Here is a 22,275-nt window from a genome sequence, read left to right on the forward strand (position 1 = left end):
TTATCACATAATCAAAGCCTCACTAGTCTAATGGATTAATCTTTATTGCATTAATGCATCAACATTGCTTTAGCATAATACAAGGTATATACATATATGACAATTTTACAGAATATAGAGAACAATTAAATAAATTAAATAATGCAGAGATAACTTATAATAACATGAATAACATATTAACTGATAACTAATATAAATATAAGCCGAGAGGTTGGTCGTTTTCTGTTATTTTATATTTCGGTTTTCAGATGTATTTAGGGGAATTCCATATTCTATTTATAGTCTGTTATGCCGCCATCAAACTAAAAAGATGAAGTTGCATCAACTTCATGAATTGGTTTGGAATTACGTCAATCCCTGAGTTATGCATCATTTTACCCTAAATGCTATTTAGATTGCCATAAATTCCCCCTGTAAATATGACAGAAGGGTCAAAGTCAGTTGAAGAATGGCTTGTAGGTTTACCTGGCTCGTTTGATGGGCATGTAAAACATAAATGTGAGAATGGTTCAAGTTCAAGGAATAGTGAAACATCATCGTATGTTGGCGATTCATTTTATCCATTTCCGTCAAGAACCTCGAAATGGAACATTGCTTGTTTAGAATCACTAGGAATTTTCTACAACAAAAACTACCATGATTCACCCCAAAATATCCTGAGCATGATTTTTGAAGAAACAGGGGCCTTTGGTCCAGTTTCGGAGGAACAAACATGCAATGCCACAGATGTAAAGCAAAGTGTGACTTTCAATTTTCCTATAAGTGAAATGGTTGATATGTTAACAGACAAAGATAAGGTGACATTAAACAACGGAGAATCATTCTTTCCAGAGATAGAACATGATATAGATAAATGGTAAATGACTATAGGTATACTCATTTCCAACTAAATTGCTGTCTTTAAATATATATGTCTCTTGTTACAATAATTAAAGGCAAGAATGCCCTTAATTGTGAAAATCCCTGGGTTTTGCTACTGTAAAGCAAGGAATATATATACAGTTCCTTGTGTAGAGTTAAATGAGCCACAAATTTTTTATCTTCATTGGTCGAAGTATAATATCTTGTTGCTACCTTTAGCATCAAATAGAATAACTTTATTAGCGTTACATTATTTTAATAGATATTCTTCTGTCATTGTTCATGAAGGGTAACCCAAAAATTTATAAAAAAAGACTTTAAGAATTTCTTGAAGAAGTTAACTTTCATTTTTTAGAAATATCTTTTCCTTTTCTTATGGTATATTGATCATAGTGATGATTAGTTTTATCCTATAAAATTAATATATGTAGTAGGTAAAATACCAGAAAGATCTTTTCATGTACGTAAGAATACCTATTTTAAAACTGCTGACCTTACAATTACATGTACACATGTATGTATCATTTTGCACTAGCTTGACATCTAAATTTTGGACTAATATTGAAGTTAATTTGTTGTAGCCAGATCAGTGTACATGTACTTAAATATTTGAACAAAATCATGAAAATTACTGATGAATTCATTGCAGGATTAAATCAGCAACTTCATCATTATTGTATTTATAAAGAAGTAGGTTCGGTAAGGCCCTTAAATGGCCCCCTTTTTTAGCCTTAATTTTAAATTGGGATGAATTGACCAATATCAGAATGAATTATAGCTAATACAATGACTATAGAGGAAATAAGTCTTTTTGTTGAAAATTTACATTTCTGCGTTTTATTCATGACGTCACAAATAGTACTCATTTTGATTTTCTACGAAAAAACAGTGAAAATGGGTAAATTTCCATTGAATATTTAGACAGGAAACATGGAGCGCATACGTCGACAAAAAAGATCTTTGACAATAATGTTTGTAATGATACTTTACATGTCTAACTTGAATATTTAGGTTGTCGAGAGCTGCGCTCTATGTTTCCTGGTCTTAAATTTGGCTGAAATTAGACAATTTGGTCAAATTTTGTCAAAATTGCTTATTTTGACATAACTGGAATGTAAGAATCATTTTTTTAGAATAAAACTATGACAGAAATAGTTCTATATAACTTTCTTATATGTCTTATAATTAACTTAAAACATTTTTTATCTATTAACATTGAACTTTATAATTGGGGCCAAATATTGCCCTTATCGAACCTACTCCTTTGCTTGAACGACATTGAATGTTAACACATTTATGATTAGGCATGTAAATTGAGTGAAAATGCAGATATTTGCCAAATGAAGTTAATGATTGTGAACAAGTATGTCTGACATAGGTCTCTGGATTTACAGAAGACTTCATGTTATGATTTAGCAATAAAAAGTAAAATCACAAAAATACTGAACTCAGAGGAAAATCAATTCGGAAGGTCCATAATCACATGGCAAAATTAAATAACAAAACGCAACAAATGGAACTGTCATATTCCTGACTTGGTACAGGCATTTTCAAATGTAGAAAATGGTGGATTGAACCTGGTTTTATAGCTAGCTAAACCTCTCACTTGTATATTCAGTTTCATAAATAGGTTACATTTAGTTTCTCTTTTGATATGTTCATGATGTTGAAGTTAGCTTAGCTTTTTATTTTATATCTTTCAGCACATCTGTAAAGATAAGAGAGTTCCTTTTTAGTTGCCAGTTAATGCTTTCCTGCAGAGCAGCCTTCTTTTATGATTGGCGAGAGAATATTGAACCAAAGGATATGTTTGTTGAAATATTAGAGAAATTTGCAAGGTTGTGTCAGTTAATAACTGTGTAAGTAAATTTTAAATATATATATACAAGAACATGTACATGTATGGCTAATGTAAGACATGTTGTTTTTGTTAATGTTGGTGCATAAGTTTACATTTTGAATGGTTGCCTTTTATGTGGATTTACTAAATGTTTTTGTGGTTGTGTTTAACAATGTTTAATAAGAAAATCTTTAGCTGATGTGTACTTACATATTTCAGGTAGCTGTGAAGGTTTTAATGTTTACTTCCAATAAATTTTGATTTTGAAAAAAATAAACCTTTTAGATACATAAAAAAGAAGATGTGGTATGATTGCCAATGAGACAACTATCTACAAAAGACCAGAATGACACAGACATTAACAACTATAGGTCACCGTACGGCCTTAAACAATGAGCAAATCCCATACCGCATAGTGAGCTATAAAAGGCCCCAATAAGACATGTACAATGTAAAACAATTCAAAAGAGAAAACTAACAGCCTTATTCATATAAAAAATGAACATGTATGTATGCGCATAAACAAATGTTTCATCCTGAAATGTATGGAAAGGAAGATTACTCCAATATCCCTGAATTCAATTTCTAGGTTTTCATAGTTTAGTTTCTTGTTGATATATTTTGATATATTTTCTTTTACATGTAAATGATCTTAAAAACATGATTGAATACTTTAAAATAAAAATATCTGTCTAATTTTCTATACAAATGAACTGCATGTCTATTTTATATTGGTGAATTTTTTTTCCATTTTGGAACTGTAATATTTTTAAGGAAATTCTTTGCAATGACACCTACATGAGCATGATGTCTATGAAAATTCCAGTATTGATTCCCTCCTCTAAAAATTAAGCACAGTATCCTCTTAACAGTACAAACTTAATCACCAATTAATGAGTGGGTTCAATAAGCTAGCTTATGAGATACATGTAATAATGAAACCTTTAATTTTAGGATTTATTTAGGGGTTAATTTGTTATTAGAGATAATGATGATGTGTCATTAACTGTAATTCTTTTGCACATCATTACATCCTCTTTATATAGTGAATTAAAGCATATGGTATTCCATTTAGTTTCTTAAAGTTTATGAATTTTATATTTTTAGGCCAGGTTCAGCATGTTCTGCAAAAAAAACCATGATGACATTGCAGAATGTTTCTGTTACATCAAAGGCTGATCTTGTTATGATTCCAGAAAGATATCGTCGGAGAACATTTTCAGCCAAGGATAGAGCAACATGTGTAGTATCTGTAGTTGAGGTTTGATTTCAAATATTTCAGCATTTAAACTAATTGAAATTAACTCCTAAATTTTTTATATTTGCCTGTCTTCACATTTTATAATGATCTAACATCACCAGAATACTTGTACAATTGGGGTTTGCCATCAATTTGATATAAAAAAGAAGATGTGGTATGATTGCCAATGAGTCAACTCTTCACAAGAGACCAAATGACACAGAAATTAACAATTATAGGAAAGTGAGACTTGTCAAGCTTTTCACTTATATATCTGACATAGACAGTACAAATAAATGATATATTTTTCTACACTGATATATCAAATAATTAGTTTGATACTAAGTCAGTTATTTGAATACAAAAGTCCTGTACTATATGAACCCTGAAAATTGATTTTTAAATCAATTACATCAGAATTTTCTTTATAACTCCCCAAGAAAAATCCATTGAATTGAGTCTCATTGAATGAATATAGCTCATGTTTTTCAATATATCAGCTAAGTCTTAAAAATAAATGTTTTTTTTCTTTTGTCAATTTATTAATAAAAAAAGTTAACATTATTATTATTGTTGTTCTATAGAATAGACAAACAATATCTAAAGTTCTAAACTGATCCATATGAATGATGGTCATGCAGATCTTTATTCTTTATTCTTCCCATGTTTTAGATCAATAACTTAAAACAGAGAAAGTCAAAGGCAGAAATAAAAAAGGATGCAAAGCATTTGAAGTCATCAGTGGAGGATGGTGAAAAGGACAGCACTGAACCACCACAGATTTACACCAAAGTTAATACTGACATTCTTGCTCAACATGGTGGTGATTTGTTGATTCACAGACAGTTGTATTGTAGTACTCTATCCAGTAGCACAGTTTATTTGTATCTTCCAGGGATGATTGTTGCTGGAACTGAGGTAAATTGCTTAGATAATTCCTTGCTTATACAATACTGTTAGTTCAGAAGTTATGGCGTGCACATAGTGACATATTATTATAATTTTATAATTTAAGACTAAACTGTGATTTAAATTTTGTGATATTGAGAAAAATCCTATTAAATTTATATAAAAGAATTCAAAATGCCAGTTTAAATTATTGCCATTAGGCCACACCAATTTGATTCCTTGTTCGACGGACCCGCCCACACCTATTTTTTTCAAAACATAATTTTTTTTTTTATATATTCCCGCTTCTCGCATCCGGAAATGTAATCATGTCCATTTCCCGCACTGTTTTTTTTGGTGTAAATATTATAAAAAGATATCAACATTTGTTTTTAAAATCACAGTCTAACCTGTATATAACGATTTTAAATATAAAAGCACCCAACCACACTGTGTAAATATCTGTGAGAATATTTGTTTCAGTATGAAACCTATTTTTATTCAAAGTGAGAGTGCTCCGATATAAATTTATAAAAGCGGAAATACCTGTAAAGAACAAAAAATTGGTTTCTTTCCCCCTTACTTATATTCCCTATCAAAAAATGTTAGTTGTTAGAATAAAGTATAAAGAACTTCTGAAAGATTTGCCTTCAACTGCAATTATATTGTATGCTGGCGAAACAAAACTATCCATAGCCGCTGCATGTTTAGGCACCTGTCCTGATTGATTCAGGGGCCTGTCGTTCAGCAGTTATCTTTTGTTGATGTTGTTCATTGGTATTTTTCCGTTTGGATATATAAATTAGATCGTTGGTTTTCCTGTTTGAATTGTGTACGCTAATAATTTTGGGGTCCTTTATAGCTTGCTGTTTGGTCTGTATCAAAGCCCTGTGTAAAAGGCCGTACTTTGACCTGTGTTTGTTATTATCAGGTTGAGAACAACCCTCCCTCAGACAAGGGGTCATTTTACTGATGTAGAAAAGAAAATAGAAATACCAAGGATTTGTATAGTTCTTCTATACAAAACCTTTGTAAACTTAGAATTTTGTACTCAAAAAGAGGAGAGTTACATCATATTTTAAACAACTTTTTCGAAAAGAGGGGTCCACTTACATGGCTTATTTTGAATAATATTAAACTGTTAAAGTAAATGTGTTAATTTAACATGGTTAAAGTCCAGGAATATTACAAAATTCTTGGACATGTTTTGACCATTTAATACCAGATAGATACTAGTATATAGTTATTTGAGAAAATATAAGCCCTTTAGTTCAAACAAATATATTATAACTTATATTGATCCCTCATAAAACATGTAAAAGGGATATTTATAACATTAAGGGGTTGCCCCCAAACTGATTATGACTTGGATGGAGAATTGTCTCATTGTCAGTAACACATGTATACATAAACCAGATTTAATTATTTCTTGGTGAACAGGGAAAAAATACTTCAGAAATTAAAGAAATGTCAAAGTACAAGTGATAAATCAAGTTTTAATATTGTCAAAACCTACTATTTTATGTTAACAAAAAAAATTATAATCGCTCTCCTTTACTTTACAAGCTTCGCCTCAAAAATTTGCAAATTAAAGATTTTTTTATTAACATTTTCAAATCGCTCGCTCGCCCCAAATTTTGGAGTCCAAAAATCCGTAGAACAAGAAATTAAATTGGTGTGGCTTATAACCATGTCGCATTTTTCGAAATACAATGTAATAAAATCGTCACAATAATTTCTGATTTTACATTAATTTTCATTCTGTTGATACAATTAAATATCATTTAAAACTATTTGGTTGTGAGCTTTTGTGCTATATATATAAGACCATCCTTAAAAAAATGTGTGCTTGCTGTTTCTAACTCGATGACCTCATGGAACAAATTATATTTATTGCCGTGACTCATAACGTAAACTTTGTTAACATAAAATAAACCCTGTATTCATGACAGAAAGAAATAATTTAAGGTAAAATGTGTGTTATTAATTTTGTGATTTGAAAATCAAAATAGCACCTAATTTTTTTCAACAGTATAGGAATTTAATTTTGAAATTTAATTAAAATATTGTACTTTTGTTTTTATTGAAAGAATTAAACATAATATATGCATGATTTATATATTTGTAGGTAATTTTTACTCTAATGCAAATACATAGAAAACATTTAATGCAGCTAAAAGAACAAAAGGACACAGACTTAAGGGCAACTATATATTACTCAAAGCCTAAAGATTTGTTTAAAAAGGAAGATAGAGATGAATTAGTTGAAGCTTTTACAAGGCTGAGCAATATTTAGTCTCAACACACAGGAACAGAAGTATTTACCTAGGAATAATGAAAAGTTGCTGTTGAGACTATAAACTATCAGAGATTGTTGCCATTTTTTAAATGAAATTGTATAGCCTTATATGTTATAGCTGCAGTAGAAGAAGTGGCGAAAGTAGGGAAGAATACATTGTTAATAATGTTCAAGTACCGGGTACATCATGATTTGTAATTAGCAAGGGAACCAAAAGGTACAAAGAAATGAATGACAAATGCCTAATCAAAGGACATTTTTGGTCTGATCAATTAAGTACTTAAGTTCAGCAGTGCAAATACAGGAATCATAAATGTTATGGAAGCACAAACTAATTTGATGGGGCAGGTCGATGTAATTCCATTTATTTTAATTAATTTTGGTATAACATTGTTGTATAATCCAAACATGGATGCAACAACTATATATATTTTTTTTATTACAAAAAATACTGTAATTGCAGTGTTATCATGGTTATCACAACAAACAATTTGAGAATTAAAATAAAATTAAATTGAAGCATTTTTGTTTTGTAACAGTTTAGTTTGTCTGTGGACATACATGTTTGTTTATGCCAAAATTGCCTTTAATTTAATAAAAAAATAACAGTATCAAAGTAGGATTATTTTTTCGACTATTGAGGAATTTAGAATAAAAAAAAAAGTCACTTGGTGAAACTCTGTTAAGTTTTAAGTGGTATATGGTCAGTTATTAATATTAAAAATTCACAAGTATTTTAAAATATGCATGACTAAGTAGAACAACAAAAAAACAAAACAAATGCAAACTTGTTGGTCAGTTTTCAGTTTTCTATGTTGTGTTATATACAGTGCTGTTTGTTGGTTTGTCTTTTTACTTTATAGCTGTGGCATTGTCAGTTTATTTTTGACCTATGCGTTTGAATGTCCCTTTGGTGTCTTTAGGTATGTTTTAAAATAATGCGAAGGTACCATGTAAAATGTCATTCAATATATTGTTTTTTTTTACGTTTTACCCCAGATTTCCCATTCCAAGTTAAGTTACCAAAAATGTATATGAAAATTGCTAGTATACTGTTATTTTACCAAGGAACAACATTTTTTGGATGTTCCAAAACTTAAGTATTGATGAGACTTCCATGATTGTTCATTCTGAGATCACATAGCTCATAGATCCAAATTTCCAAATACTCTTTTCTCATTCCTTGGCATGCTCCATCATCCCTTATTTTTTAAAATAATCTTTTCCTCTGCAGCTTCTAGATCAAATTTAAACAAACTTGCCCCGATTCATTATTGGGTAGTTCGAAAATTGTTTGATCACTCCCCCTGACATGGTAAAACCAAGGACATATTACTAACACCACCTTTTCCTGATTGGTAAGCAATTGTTCTATTAATAATAGAGTGTACCGATTATAAATTAGGGGCAAAAGATACTAGAGGGACATTCAAACTCAAAGATCGAAAATAAACTAACAACACTATGGCTAAAAAAGAAAAAGATAAACAGACAAATAATAGTACACAAGACGCACCACACCAATAGCTTAGTGTGATCTTGGGTGCATCTGAATGGTAACTGAGCAGATCTTGCTCCACATGTTGCTCATATAATCACAAATCCAGTAAATAGTCTAATTCGGTAGGTCACATTCGTGTAAAGGGAACGGGATTGTAGTGACGACATAAGGAACATATATCCGAAATAATGTGTGAAACAAATATTCAGTAACAGTCAACCAACTCGTGATGGCGTCTGTAAAATTTACAAGGAATAATTTCAATTTCATCATTTGGAATTTTTGGTTTAATAGCTTCCTTGTGAACAGGTACCCTCTATCAATAAAATAATGATATGAAATAGAAGCGCGGGAATATCGTATCCAAGTGGCGAAAAATTCTATTATCACAAATGTCTAATTATGTACGTATTGCATGGTTAATTTTAACCCGGTTACATTTTCAATATTTGTTGGCCAGTGTAAAGTTTTTTGTTGATTTTTCTGTTTCTCAGTTAACAATAGGTCAAATATATTTGTTTTATTGAACCATGCGTACATGTTTGTCTGGCAGGGTTCAAATGACATTGACCTCATTTTATGATACATTTGTCAACGTTAAGTTTTCTGGTTTAATTGGTTTCTCAGATAATATACGAAACGAGGCTTACTATATTAGGTGTACGGAATTATTTTGAAATGTACATGTCTGTCCGACAAGGTCCATCTGACCTTGATATCATTTTAAATTCGTGTGATACTTGTACTAATACATTTATCTTATGGACCCGACATAAATTCAATCCTAATAAGTAAAGTAGACTAGACGAGACATTTCATCAAACGTTATTGTTTTGGTTTTCAGCTTTTGTCATCCTTTATATTTCTTCTTTTGACATTTATTAAGAATGTACTTAGGTAAGGTTTTGGAATTTGTGTCAAATGTTCGGACTCGTTGGTGTTTTTGCATACACACAATGTAAAATATCCTGCCCCATAACACCCATTTATTTTTTCATATAAGACTTAATAGCTAATGAAAGGTCATTTACCAAAATTTAAGAAGATTCTTGATTTTCTTTCTGTTGTTTTGAGACCCAAATAATACCAATGCAAATATAAGGTAAAAGTCCGAGTTCGCCTTTTCCCGCCATATGTTAAATCTCAAATATCTCAAAAAGGAGGTCCATGACCTATCAATATTTTTAGCTTATTTTCATCCTTAACGAATGCTCTACCGACTTAAAGTATCAATTTTAAATTCTTAATTTATTAATTTTACCTAACCTCACCTAAGTACATCCTTAAGTCTCCATCTTAAATTATTCGAATCTTCGTCTTATCCTCTAAGGTCAACAAAGACTAAGGTTGTTGTTAGTACGCCAGACACGCGTTTCGTCTAGAAGATATTCATTAAGAGAACCCTATCAACATAGATGCAATGCAAAATCAATAATGAGACTCAAGAGCATCGAAACCTAACATTTCCAAAATCAATTGTGCCAAATTCTTGTTAAACCACGAATACGTTAGTACTTCAAAACCATTTTAAATAGATGATGAATTGTAAACACACAAAATGTCTGCATTTAAAATTTTCCTTGTCATCCTAGAAGTGCTGATTACTGGATTGGTGATATCTACGGGGACGAAACCATTCTACATCGGTATTATCTATCAAGTTGCTCGCAAAAGTCACCAGAGATAAAAACGGGCCAATTTATTAGTATGTCAGTCGTGCATTTTGACTACAAATTATAAATAAAGGATATTGAATTCCTTAATCATCGTTAGAAACATTCGGTTTATCTCCTTCGTTCGAAAATAAGTTATCAACTATTAGTTATACATTGATGTGAATGTAAAGAGCACCACAAACGTGCGCATACAGAATATTTTCTGATAAGGTTCAGATACCAAAGGGACAGTCAAACTCAAAGATTGAATATAAACTGACAACGCCATGGCTAACAAACACAAAGACAAACAGACAAATAATAATAAACTAAGACATAACATAGAAAACTTAAAACTTAGCAACATGAACCCACCAAAAACTGGGGGTGATCTCATGTGATCCGTAAGGGTAAGCAGATCCTGCTCCATATATGGCATCCGTCGTGTTGCACATGATAAACGTATGCCAAAAAAAAACCTGCTATATTTATTCAAGACCATGGATTTTTACTTCTATAATCACAAACAAAGACAATCGGAATCTGATTTTCATCTGGTTGGGGAACAGACAATGTGTCTGCTTTCCAAACCAATGACTCAGCTCCTCTATAGGTATTACTATGATACTGATTGCCCTTTGTTGTTATTTCAATAGCTCCACAATTTTTTCTATATCTAATGATATGACGCTTTCGATTACCCCGTCTTATTATCATCGGTTGACAAGCAATTCCACATTCATCAACAGCAGTGACGAAAACTCTCGTCGTTCTTTGTTCAGGATTTCTGACCCCGATATATGAAATTTCAGATGAAACTGTGCGTCTGTTGTCTAAAAAGACTGTATCTTCGTAAATACCATAGTAATTTAAGCCATAAGAGGATATTTTAACTTTAAACAAACCAGATTCATCGTAGCTGCATGGCTTATGTTTCGAACGTGCTTTGGACTGTAAGTTAGATGCAAATGATAATTGCTGTCCAACAGAAAACACATCGGTATTATTCAGTTTATGTCCCTCCAAACTTACTGGATGTGACGAATAAATTATATCCCCATGTCGTAGATTGACAATTTTGATTGGAACAAATACCCATAAATCTGTTCCTTCTTTGCAATCCATTCTAAAAGAGTTCTGTATCGGATTTCCGCCACATGGTTTCTGAAAAGTTGGTATTTTCAATCCATTAACACTAGGCGTTCTAGTAGGAAGCTGTTGCGTATCATGGTCAGTGGTAGGACGAGGTCTTCCGGGTATTCCATTACGGCCATGTTGAACAGGTTGTCTTTTCATACTACGTTTGATTCGAAGCGTAGGCGTGTCGGCAAAAGTGATTGGTTGCCTCTTCAATGTTTTTAGTGCAGAGAAAAACTCCTTAGCTGTAATTGTTCGACTTTTACTTTGTGGCAAACTTATTACAGTACCAGACGCCTGGTTATTTCCGGACGCACCTTGAGGTTCTGATGTACTTTTTGTGGTTGACAGAACAGGGGAATTAGCTTGAGTGGTTGACAGAACAGAGAAAGCTTGAGTGGTTGAAGTTGTTTGATCTCGTGTATTCTTTACTAGGAAAACATCGGAAGAAGTAATGCGCGGCAAGGCAGCTTCAGATCCTTTAGAAACACATCTTTCTGTAAATATGTCACATTCAAGCCACTTTGATCCGCATTCTGGATTTTGTGCACTACACGATGGTTGAGGTGCACAAGAGTAATAATCCTCTGTCCAGAAGTTTTTATATCCATCTGCATTCGTGAGCCTGACATTATTGAAAGGAGGCAAATTTACCATAAAGTTAGTTGATTGGTGCTCCAGATTGTTGGAACTTACACTTGGGTAGATTTCAGGATTTTGACCATTTTGTTTTTCACGATCTCTATAACGCTCCCATATACAATCAATGAAAGCATGATGCATGTAAAAAATAGGATCAAAAGGGGCTTCGTCTACATCTCTCATAGTACCACCTATCCAATTATGTGGGCCGTTATGGTGCATTTCTAAAGTACTCACGAATTCACGCTGGTCATTACTGAAATTGATTAATAAATTCAATTCATTTTTTGTAATTAGATACGATGTATCAGTGTGAAGGGATCGTTCTATTTTTCGTTCCCAATCTCCAAATGGTCCTGAAGTTACAGTGCCATATGCATTTCCAAGAAACGTATCGGTAAAAATAACAGTATCGGTCGGGGTATCCATTGCGCTATCTAAGGTGGAATCCCAGTACGGTAGCATGACATTTGGATTCTTTTCTTGCAAAGCGAGTTCATACCTAAATTTGATACAAAAAGAGACATTTTATAATTGAATTCGAAGTATTTGGCAAATTAAGTCTTTGTAGGAGTTCTATTTGAATAATAATAAAAAAAAGAAATAAAAGAATAATAAATAAACATACTACCTTGTCTGTTCCTCATGATGATGAAATATACCCACTGATTTTTCGAAAAACTAAGGATGTTCTTATCCCAGGAATATATCACCTTAGCCGTATTTGGCACAACTTTTTGGAATTTCGGGTTCTCAATGCTCTTTAACTTTGTACTTGCTTGGCTTTATAACTATTTTAATCTGAGCGTCACTGATGAGTCTTATGTAGACGAAACGCGCGTCTGGCGTATCAAATTATAATCGTGGTACCTTTAATAACTATTTACACCACTGGGTCGCTGTCACTGCTGGTGGACGTTTCGTCCCCCCAGGGTATCACCAGCCCAGTAGTCATCACTTCGGTGTTGACATGAATATCAATTATATGGTCAGTTTAAAAAAAATTCCTGTTGACAAAACTTGAAATGTTTTGAAAAACTAAGGATTTTCTTATCCAAGGAATAGATTACCTTAGCCGTATTTGGCATAATTTTCTGGAATTTGGGGTCCTCAATGCTCTTCAACTTAAATTGAGTTTGTACTTGTTTGGCTTTATAACTATTTTGATCTGAGCGTCACTGATGAGTCTTATGTAGACGAAACGCTCGTCTGGCGTATTAAATTATAATCCTGGTACCTTTGATAACTATTGATCGTGATAATTAACTTTCGATATACTTTAGCTTCTAAATTTATGGTACATGTAGTATATATAATTGAAGTCAACGGCTACTTCCAGTTTGTCGTAGCGGTGGCATCAGTCCTTATCTAGATATAAAAAGAGCAATAAACAAGATTAAGCTGAGTTAAATTTAGTCCTGGTATCTATGATGAGTTTATTTACAACCACTGGGTCGATGCCACTGCTGGTGGAGATTTATTTCCCCGAGGGTATCACAAGCCCAGTTGTCAGCACTTTGTGCTGACATGAATTGTCATTGATATGGTTACTAGTATATTAATAAATTTACTGTTTACAAATTTTTTAATTTTTTGAAATACTTAGGCTTTTTTACCTAAGGCATAGATTACCTTAGCTGTTTTTGGCAAAACTTTTAGGAATTTTGGTCCTCAACGCTCTTCAATTTCGTACTTTATTTGGCCTTTTTAACTTTTTTCGATTCGAGCGCCACTGATGAGACTTTTGTAGACGAAACGCGCGTCGGCATATATACTAAATTTAGTCCTGGTATCTATGATGAGTTTATTTGCTGACATTCAACATATGACACGTTGGTAGGTACATTAATTAACATGAATTTGATTGAAGTAAAATAAAACATTTCAAAAAAGATTGTGGGAAAACAAGAAAACTGTTATTTTTCTTATTCGATAAAGTAATGAAAAATGCTTTTGTTCTATTTAACGAAAGAGGTATAAACATCTAAAACAAAGAATTGAGTTAATTGGATAATGTTTTTTTGTCACTGCATTGTTCTTATGTTAATGTAATACTAGAATACACCCGCGAAATCGCGGGGAAATAGAGCTTATGTAAAAAATATAACTGAAGAATTCCAGGAGAGGTATCAATGTCAAAGGTACATGGGGACTAGGCACATTTTTTTGCCCCCCTTTTCAAATACCGATTTTTATTCCTTCTGTTGTTTTCTGTATACTATGAACATACATATATACTATAATTACTGTAAACGGTCACTGATATAGTATATATATATATATATATATATGGAATGTATAGTCAATTATAGCAAATACAATTTATTCATAGTATATGTATGTAGTATACAGAAATATGAATTTTTCTAAAAAATTAATGACTGGAGAATTTCAGAACATGTATCAAAAGTTATACTTGTAGGTACTTTGGGACAGGCCATTATTTTTCAATCCATCCTCCTTTTTTCCCAAAATTCCCAATTTCTAAGTTTACTAATTGATCAACGGCAGTCTTTGAAATATTATATAGACTCTCTCCATTTAATACACTTAGTGACCCGATGAATTTGAAAAATTTATGACTGGAGAATTTCTTAAAAGGTATCAAAAGTCATAGGTACTTTGGGACATGACAATTGTTTTTCTAGCCCGGCTCCCAATTTGTTTCCTCCAAATTTTTTTCTATTAATTTCAATAAATTTAGGGTTTATCTGTATATTATGAACATTCATTACTATAAATAAAGTGTATTTGCTTTTTACTATCAATTCTCAGTTTACTAATCGTCACACGGTGGTCATTGACATATTATATAGACCCCTCTCTATTAAATAAACTCTGTGACCGCCGTAGATAGTAAACTTGAAAATGATAGAAGATAGCAAATACACTTTATTCATAGTCTTTGTATGTTCAAAGTACAGAAAAACGCAAACCGGAAGTCTAGTCCGACTTTAAATTTCTTCCAATGACGGAAAAGATATCCGGACGCATTTTTTTTTTCGTTTTTCTCCCAAAATAACCAAAATTGAATAATCATGAGAATGGATGACAAATGCGACCATACATGGTATCTATAGGACACGGAGGCATGATAATTAATTCAGTGTTGAAGGAAGAGAAGCGACATCTTATATCAGTACCGTTGTGCAAATCTTTAGACTGATATATTTTTTTCCTTATCTGCATAGTATCGCCTATTCTAGACGATCCGGTACATATATATATATGTCTGATAGATAAAAGAAATACTCACAAAAATAGGTAATATCTGTGCCAACCGACAAAAGCTGCACCGCCATGAGCCGTCGTTGATGTTTGTTGGTGATGTTCAGCGAGAGCATCATATTTATTTGGCGGTACGCTCTGAAAAATGAAATGATCAACTGTTCATAGCTGTTATTTAGATATCAAATTGACTTAAATATGGGTCAATTTTAAACAATGCGGTCAAACTATTTTATGCTCTTTGGTCGGGTTGTTGTCTCTTTGAAACATTTCACGTTTCTATTTGCAATTTCATTGTACATGGTCATATACTATATTTTTTTAGTTAATTTAGAAACAAATTAAAACCTATACACAAAAAGGCTCGTAAGGAAAGACCGTTACTATTAAAAGATGTTATATCGTACAATCAACAAAAACGTAGCATATATACTGAAGATTGAAAACATCTAAGTGACTCCCCAGTAAAAAAAAGTTATGCCATTTTTAATAAGCTATTCGGTAACTGTTAAATACTTGTGAGTCATTAATGTAACCATAAGAGATCATACGAATTTTTTAAATTTAATTTATCACTTCAAACTTAATATTATTGGGTAGCAGTTATTAATGTTCAAATCTTTCTTTGCCATCAACACATATTTAAAAACCCTTTTCTGACTGGGAAGTGAACATAATCAAAAATGAAAAAAGTTTATTTCAGGCAACAGAAAATGTTACATTTAATTAGTTCCCTAGAGTTCCCTTTTATTTGAATGTTTAATAAGTAATAGAACCGTCAACACCTAATCTTTGATCAACCAGTCTATGTTGAGTGTTTTACGAACAATACAGACTTTGTCAGCAAAGTGGGTACATAGTTAAGATTTTCCGTGATACTGACTAACAAATGAATTAAGAGGTATTCAATGTAATGGTTCCTAAAATATATACACTTATTTGTGATTGATATCAAGGGGAATGACAACAAACTTATTGTTCTTTGTTTTGTTGATGAGTATTTCTAATTTAAGGACATCTTACTTTTTTCCATTCAATATAAATCTTATCGGTGGAGCGGGAAATGCCCATCCTAAAGCAGTTTCTTGTTGAGTTAGTGTTATTAAATTGTAATAATAGTTTTCTGTAAAGTTTTTATAAACAGTTTATATTTTGTGAACTGTCGTTTTTTCAGGGTTTTGTTTTCTGTATGAACATGCACAGTTTATTAACAACCACCGATTCGATGTCATCGAAGGTTTCATCTCTTTGGGTATCACCAGCCCAATTGTTAGCCCTTTTGTGTTGAATAATCATAGACACGGTCATATAATCAACTTTCTGATTAACAAAGCTTTTAGATCGAGCGTTACGGATGAGCCTTTTGTAGACCGAACGCGCGTCTGGCGTAAAATATTATAAGTCTTGTATCTGTGATGAGTTTGTTGCATTGTAGACTTTCGTCAATTTGGTGTTTCTGGTAACCTTCTTATATTTTAGTCGATAGTGTCGCTAAAGTTTATTCCGAATGAACAACAATATGTTAACATAAACACAAAACTGATAAAATACTTCATATGATTAAAGCAAATGATTCCCGATGTACCTTAATTGAATACTTCACAAAGATAATACTGCATTAACCTTAATTCTGAAGCTTGAGGTAAGGTTTAAAGTTTACAGACAATTTTTTTTTATTATAATTGATTATAGTTTTTTTTATCTTGTGCATTTGAAAAAAATAAAGAATACAATAAATACCACCTTTGTCAGCAAAACCGGTATGTAGATAAGATTTTCCGTGATGCTGACTCACAAATGTATTAAGAGGTATTCAATGTTAAAGAGTATTTCTTATTTTTGTACCTCTAACTTTTTTCATTTTAATATAAATATTATTGCTAGAGCGGGAAATGCTTATCCTATACCAGGTCTTTGTGAGCTTAGTGCGGTTAAATTGTTACTATTGTATGAAGTACTTATATTTTAACAATTAATATTTTGTGAACTGTCGTTTTTCAGTTTTTCTTTTTTTCTGTATGACCATTCAAAGTTTATTAATAACCACTGGTTCGATGCCACTGAAGGTTTCATCTCTTATGGTATAACCAGCCCAATGGTAAGCCCTTCAGTGTTGACAGGAAATATCATTGTTACTGATATACTTATTATTTTTCTGATAGCCAACACTTATTGAATCGATTGTAAATGATGATCCTTTTGTAGACGAAATGCGTGTTTGTCGTTAAACGTTTTAAGCCTGATATATATGATGAGTTTGCTTGCATTGTAAGACTTTATTCAACTTGAAGTTTTTGGTTGTCTCCTTATATATGAGCCGTTTCGTAGCTAACATTTAAGAACAAAATAATTACCACATTTACTTTAATTTGATACTTACTGTGTCTCTTTTTAAGTCGTTAATGGCCTGATGATAATCCTCTCTTTCCTGGTCAGTAAGCATTCTATACTCTTTGCGCTGTCGTAGTTGCGACCCTGTCGCTCCTGATTGTGACCTTTCTGATGAAAATAGTGGTTGAGAGGTTGCCATTGATGATTTTGGCTGAGAGGTTGCCGTTGATGTTACTAGTTGTCCCTTGGTGGACATGGTCGAAAAAGCTGCTGAAAGTGGTGTCGATGCTGAAGTTTGTGTTTGGAACATCATTGTCGTGTGGGGTTCAGATCTTGTAATTGATTGACCGCTTGCATGTACTGGTGTCAGTCTTGATCGCTGCTGTGTATTTTGAACAAGTGATTCAAGCCAATCAAATGTTTGTTGAGACACCTTGTCACATATTTTTCGATTCAACCATAGAAATTCCAACATACAAGTGGTGCTTATTTGTTCATCTGTCATAGGAAAGAACCGATCTCTTGTACGTAAACATCGTCTTAAACTTTTTGGAATCGATGTACGTTTAACATCACAAATCACACAAACAAATAGTGAAATCAGAATGCAATACGTCTGTGAAAATATTAAAAGAAATAGAAAACATTCAATTTTTCCGATAAATACCATAAATCAATATTTAACGAACGATTACGTATACTGTTTTTATTTGACCGGTTTTTTTTCGACCATGGAATTATTGATCTTTCGGCGGTTTTTGGTTATTCATTAACCGTCTAGTGTCTTCTTACTGTTGTTATAAATGTGATCTTCAATACGATTTACAATTCTAAGAATTTAAGACCAATTGAAAGAATCAAACGGACGGAATTGATTCTTTAAACTCATCCACGATCTTGTTAATGTTTGCCTTGGGCAAAAATGTCATTAAACTCCATTGAAAAATTAAGGCCAAATATTTGGTCTACGATTAACTTTGCCAGAGGAATTCGCAAAATTCAGCCCTAGCACAATTACACCATTTAGGAACTTAAAATTTACAACAACATGTTTCAATTGAATCGTAGCATTCAAACATGATTCTGTAGCTCGGAACTGGTTAATGTTTACGTGCGTAGAATCGTTTACAAATAACATTTGCTATAGCCTAACAGTTTTGAAAGCCAAAATTTAAACATATGAATGCACAAAAATCTGGAGCACTCAATATTTCAGATCTAAAATAGTCAACGGTAAACTTTGTATGAGGAATTCGTAAATATTAAATTTAAAACAATTACACAATCTATGAACTGAAAATTTACAAGCAAAATGTTTCAAGTGAATCGAGGCATTTAAACTGTATAATGTAGCACAATTGTGCAAAAATAAACGTAACAATAAATTGTTCAAATATGTTGTTCAGGTCTTAAGTGACACAACAGAAAAAGTACCATAGTTATTGAAAGGTAGTTCACTTGCAGCTAATAAATAAACCCTACTCTCTTACATAAAAATGTATTTATAAAAGATGGACACAACATGGTCATGCGTTTGGATTAACATACATCATAAACGCTCTATGTCCAATTTGAAAAGCCAAGTATTTAAAAAAAACTTAATCCATCTACGGTCAACCTTAACTGGATAGTTGTAAAGTAAGTTTCTTTATAAGTTTTAAATTCATAAATGGACAATTTAAGAAAGATTAAATTTCGTTTACATCTCTATACGATTTCAATTCAAATATTTCAATAATAAATATTACAACCGTCTCAACGCCTTCGAAAGTCTATAATTTTGTTTTTATTGTGGCATAACTTATTGTAACGGAACTCATGTGAATATTTACAAACATGTCATATGTTTGATCATAGACAACCTTTGCCTTTACAATGACTGCCTGTTCCCAAATCATTTATAAGAAATTATTCAAATTTCAAGACCTTTAAATGGTTTAAATACATGTTTAAGATCTGAAGCATATTTTACTTAAGTTTATGCAATATAAACAATATTACGGCCATTAAGATTAAATATATTGTAACAGATGTACATGTAGTTACTATGAATTTCGCCTCCTTTTATCCGTAGCAAATACTTGTGTATCTACGATAATTGTGTAAAATGTGAAAAATGTGAAAAATGCATAAACAAAGTACGATGTTAAGTTCGTTATGCAGTGTTCAACCTCTGAGGAAATAGACACAACCATACGTGGAAATGGTTCTTATAGAATTATTTGTTTTCGTATTTTGAACATGTGGATCTAAAAATATTGTTATTCTTTTACTTTTCTACATTGGCTAGAGGTATAGGGGGAGGGTTGAGATCTCATAAACATGTTTAACCCCGCCGCAATTTTGCGCCTGTCCCAAGTCAGGAGCCTCTGGCCTTTGTTAGTCTTGTATGATTTTAAATTTTAGTTTCTTGTGTATAATTCGGAGTTTAGTATGACGTCCATTATCACTGTACTATTATGCATATTTTAGGGGCCAGCTGAAGGACACCTACGGGTGCGGGAATTCTCGCTACATTGAAGACCCATTGGTTGCCTTCGGCTGTTGTTTGCTCTATGGTCGGGTGGTTGTCGCTTTGACATATTCACCATTTCCTTTCTCAATTTTATTTAGCATTCTTAATTCTTAAAAAGAGTAAACATTTTCAATGTTGTTTTTTTTATTGTCAGCTAATATTCCTAGACACAGACAACAACTAGAAAACTAAGTTTAACTGATCTAGATAGAGCTATATTTGCTGTTAATAAAACACAAGTTGAGTAAAATATCATCATTCATTAATTCAAAATGCAACTATCTATGATGAGAGTATTTACACCTTTTAAAACAATTATAATAGTAAGCATAAATGACAATGACTTTAATAATTAAATGTTGGGTTTAAAAAGTGCCACAGCCAACATAATAAATATCATTAAAAGTACAAAAATCTAAGAAAGTCGTGAAATTTCATTGATGTTTAAAGAAAAATAAATGTCATAGATATAATGATACTAAAAGGGGGCTAATAGGGTTGTCAGTTGAAATTCATAAACGTTCTTTTCTCTCTGCCGAGCGCATTTAGAAATATGATATTAATTACTAATCTCAAGAAATGGCCAATCAAATAATATAATTAGATCATCATGCATTGAACATGTAGTCCTTGACCTCAAGTTGATATACTTAAATAAAGAAATTCCTTCTTACACACATGGCATTATGAAAGTGAAAACTATCAGAAATTCCAGCCAAAAAATCTTTTACTTACAATAAATGTAAGTTTGATTTTTCTTGTCATTGATATTTGAAAAATAGGTTGAGGGAAAGGCCCTTCACATTTTTTTCCAAGTAGACAATTTAGTTGTTTCTACTTATATACCACCGATGCTTTCATAGTGTACGAAATGACGAATGATGGTTACAATAACATATAGCTTATTTCAGGAATTTTTATCTTCACTTCTGGAACCAGTGACTCAAATTGCCTTAGAAAATGGCATATATAAAGCTAGACATTCTATAGATATCGAATTGTTCCCATAATAAAAACAAGTATTTGTCCAACACAATTTTCATGAACGTCTTCGTGCAGTCTTCAAAAGTATTTTCTTTTGTAGAAATTCAAGCTCTAAAGTGAAATATGAAAATTGGACTGTAACTGAATATATACGCAAATTCGCGGTATTTCAAAAGGATTTTTGATCACTTTTGTATATCATATTCAAAAAATCTTAATTATCCAGATAAGTTTTGACCATCGAAATGGATGTTTTTTTTTAATGTGTATGTTTTTTTGGGACAAACCTTTTATATCAATATGGAATTTAGATGTATGATTGTCGATGAGACACCAATTTTGACTTTATTTAATGAAGATTTTTCTTTATTGGAGGTTAAATTATATATGAGTTTTTCTTTTTACATATATTCTGCTACAATTATACCTATCTTCCAAATTTATTGTTAGAGGACATGTGTTTCCGAACGTTGTTGACCTCAAACTTGACTTGGAAAGTGTCAATTTAATCTACACAATATGATGTACGAGGCAAGCATCCCTTGCATTTGTTTTATTGGTGCTTTTGTCTTACATTTAAAAAAGATGGAAGTGACTGTAAAACGTCCAGAACAAAGTGAACTTGTATATCAATACATCAATGTCAGAATGTTAATATATATGTTCAAACTATTTTAGGTCATTTTTTAGTAGCAATAAACAAAAAAACTATGTCAATTGGACATGCTTTGATACTATATATGCCCTTGAATTTTTACTAGATAACATTTTTGTTCGCTTTGGGAATTCCGTATATCGTCAGATTATCGGAATTCCAATGGGGACTAACTGTGCACCACGTTTTTGTATTGCTATGAGTTACAATTTATGACAAAAATAAGCAAAGACCCATCGAAACAACATCTGATAAACAAATTTAATAACACTTTTAGATATTTGGATGATATTTTGGCTCTCAATAATGACGACTTCAGTATGTATATTAAAGAAATTTATCCTGCTGAACTTACTTTAAATAAAGCTAATACTAACAATATTTCACATCCAATTTTTTATGGAAATATTCTTTATAAAGCACAAAGGTGTCAGTATTCACCTCAAAAACTAACAAAACCTTGAATAGACTTATTAAGAAGGGATATAGTTACGATACT

At 32.0% G+C, this 22,275-nt stretch overlaps 2 protein-coding genes across 2 annotated transcripts; one reads left to right on the forward strand and one right to left on the reverse strand.

Annotated features, from left to right (window-relative positions):
• Positions 1–280: 280 nt before the first annotated feature.
• Positions 281–7,500, forward strand: LOC143073508 (uncharacterized). The gene is made up of 5 exons (XM_076249121.1): positions 281–856; positions 2,565–2,720; positions 3,809–3,962; positions 4,614–4,859; positions 6,958–7,500. The coding sequence occupies exons 1-5, from the start codon at positions 420–422 to the stop codon at positions 7,123–7,125; spliced, it is 1,161 nt and encodes a 386-aa protein (XP_076105236.1). The 5' UTR covers positions 281–419; the 3' UTR covers positions 7,126–7,500.
• A 926-nt stretch (positions 7,501–8,426) lies between these two features.
• Positions 8,427–18,042, reverse strand: LOC143059677 (putative tyrosinase-like protein tyr-3). Its single transcript, XM_076233222.1, has 4 exons — positions 17,672–18,042; positions 15,320–15,429; positions 11,739–12,565; positions 8,427–8,479 (listed from the first exon to the last, which is right to left on the reverse strand). Exons 1-4 carry the CDS (start codon positions 17,933–17,935, stop codon positions 8,427–8,429), a joined length of 1,254 nt encoding a protein of 417 aa, XP_076089337.1. The 5' UTR covers positions 17,936–18,042.
• Positions 18,043–22,275: the final 4,233 nt, after the last annotated feature.

The sequence above is a fragment of the Mytilus galloprovincialis genome, chromosome 1, assembly GCF_965363235.1.
Source record: "Mytilus galloprovincialis chromosome 1, xbMytGall1.hap1.1, whole genome shotgun sequence".
NCBI lineage: Eukaryota > Metazoa > Mollusca > Bivalvia > Mytilida > Mytilidae > Mytilus > Mytilus galloprovincialis.

What these genes read in the sequence shown, in the direction of transcription:
- LOC143073508 (XM_076249121.1), top strand. Translation starts at nt 420, where the DNA reads ATGACAGAAGGGTCAAAGTCAGTTGAAGAATGGCTTGTAGGTTTACCT. An exon ending in GAACATGATATAGATAAATG is followed by an intron (nt 857 to 2,564) that starts GTAAATGACTAT and finishes TATATCTTTCAG; the next exon opens with CACATCTGTAAAGATAAGAG. An exon ending in TTGTGTCAGTTAATAACTGT is followed by an intron (nt 2,721 to 3,808) that starts GTAAGTAAATTT and finishes TTATATTTTTAG; the next exon opens with GCCAGGTTCAGCATGTTCTG.
- LOC143059677 (XM_076233222.1), bottom strand. Translation starts at nt 17,935, where the DNA reads ATGATGTTCCAAACACAAACTTCAGCATCGACACCACTTTCAGCAGCT. An exon ending in ACGACTTAAAAAGAGACACA is followed by an intron (nt 15,430 to 17,671) that starts GTAAGTATCAAA and finishes TTCATTTTTCAG; the next exon opens with AGCGTACCGCCAAATAAATA. An exon ending in CACAGATATTACCTATTTTT is followed by an intron (nt 12,566 to 15,319) that starts GTGAGTATTTCT and finishes TATCAAATTTAG; the next exon opens with GTATGAACTCGCTTTGCAAG.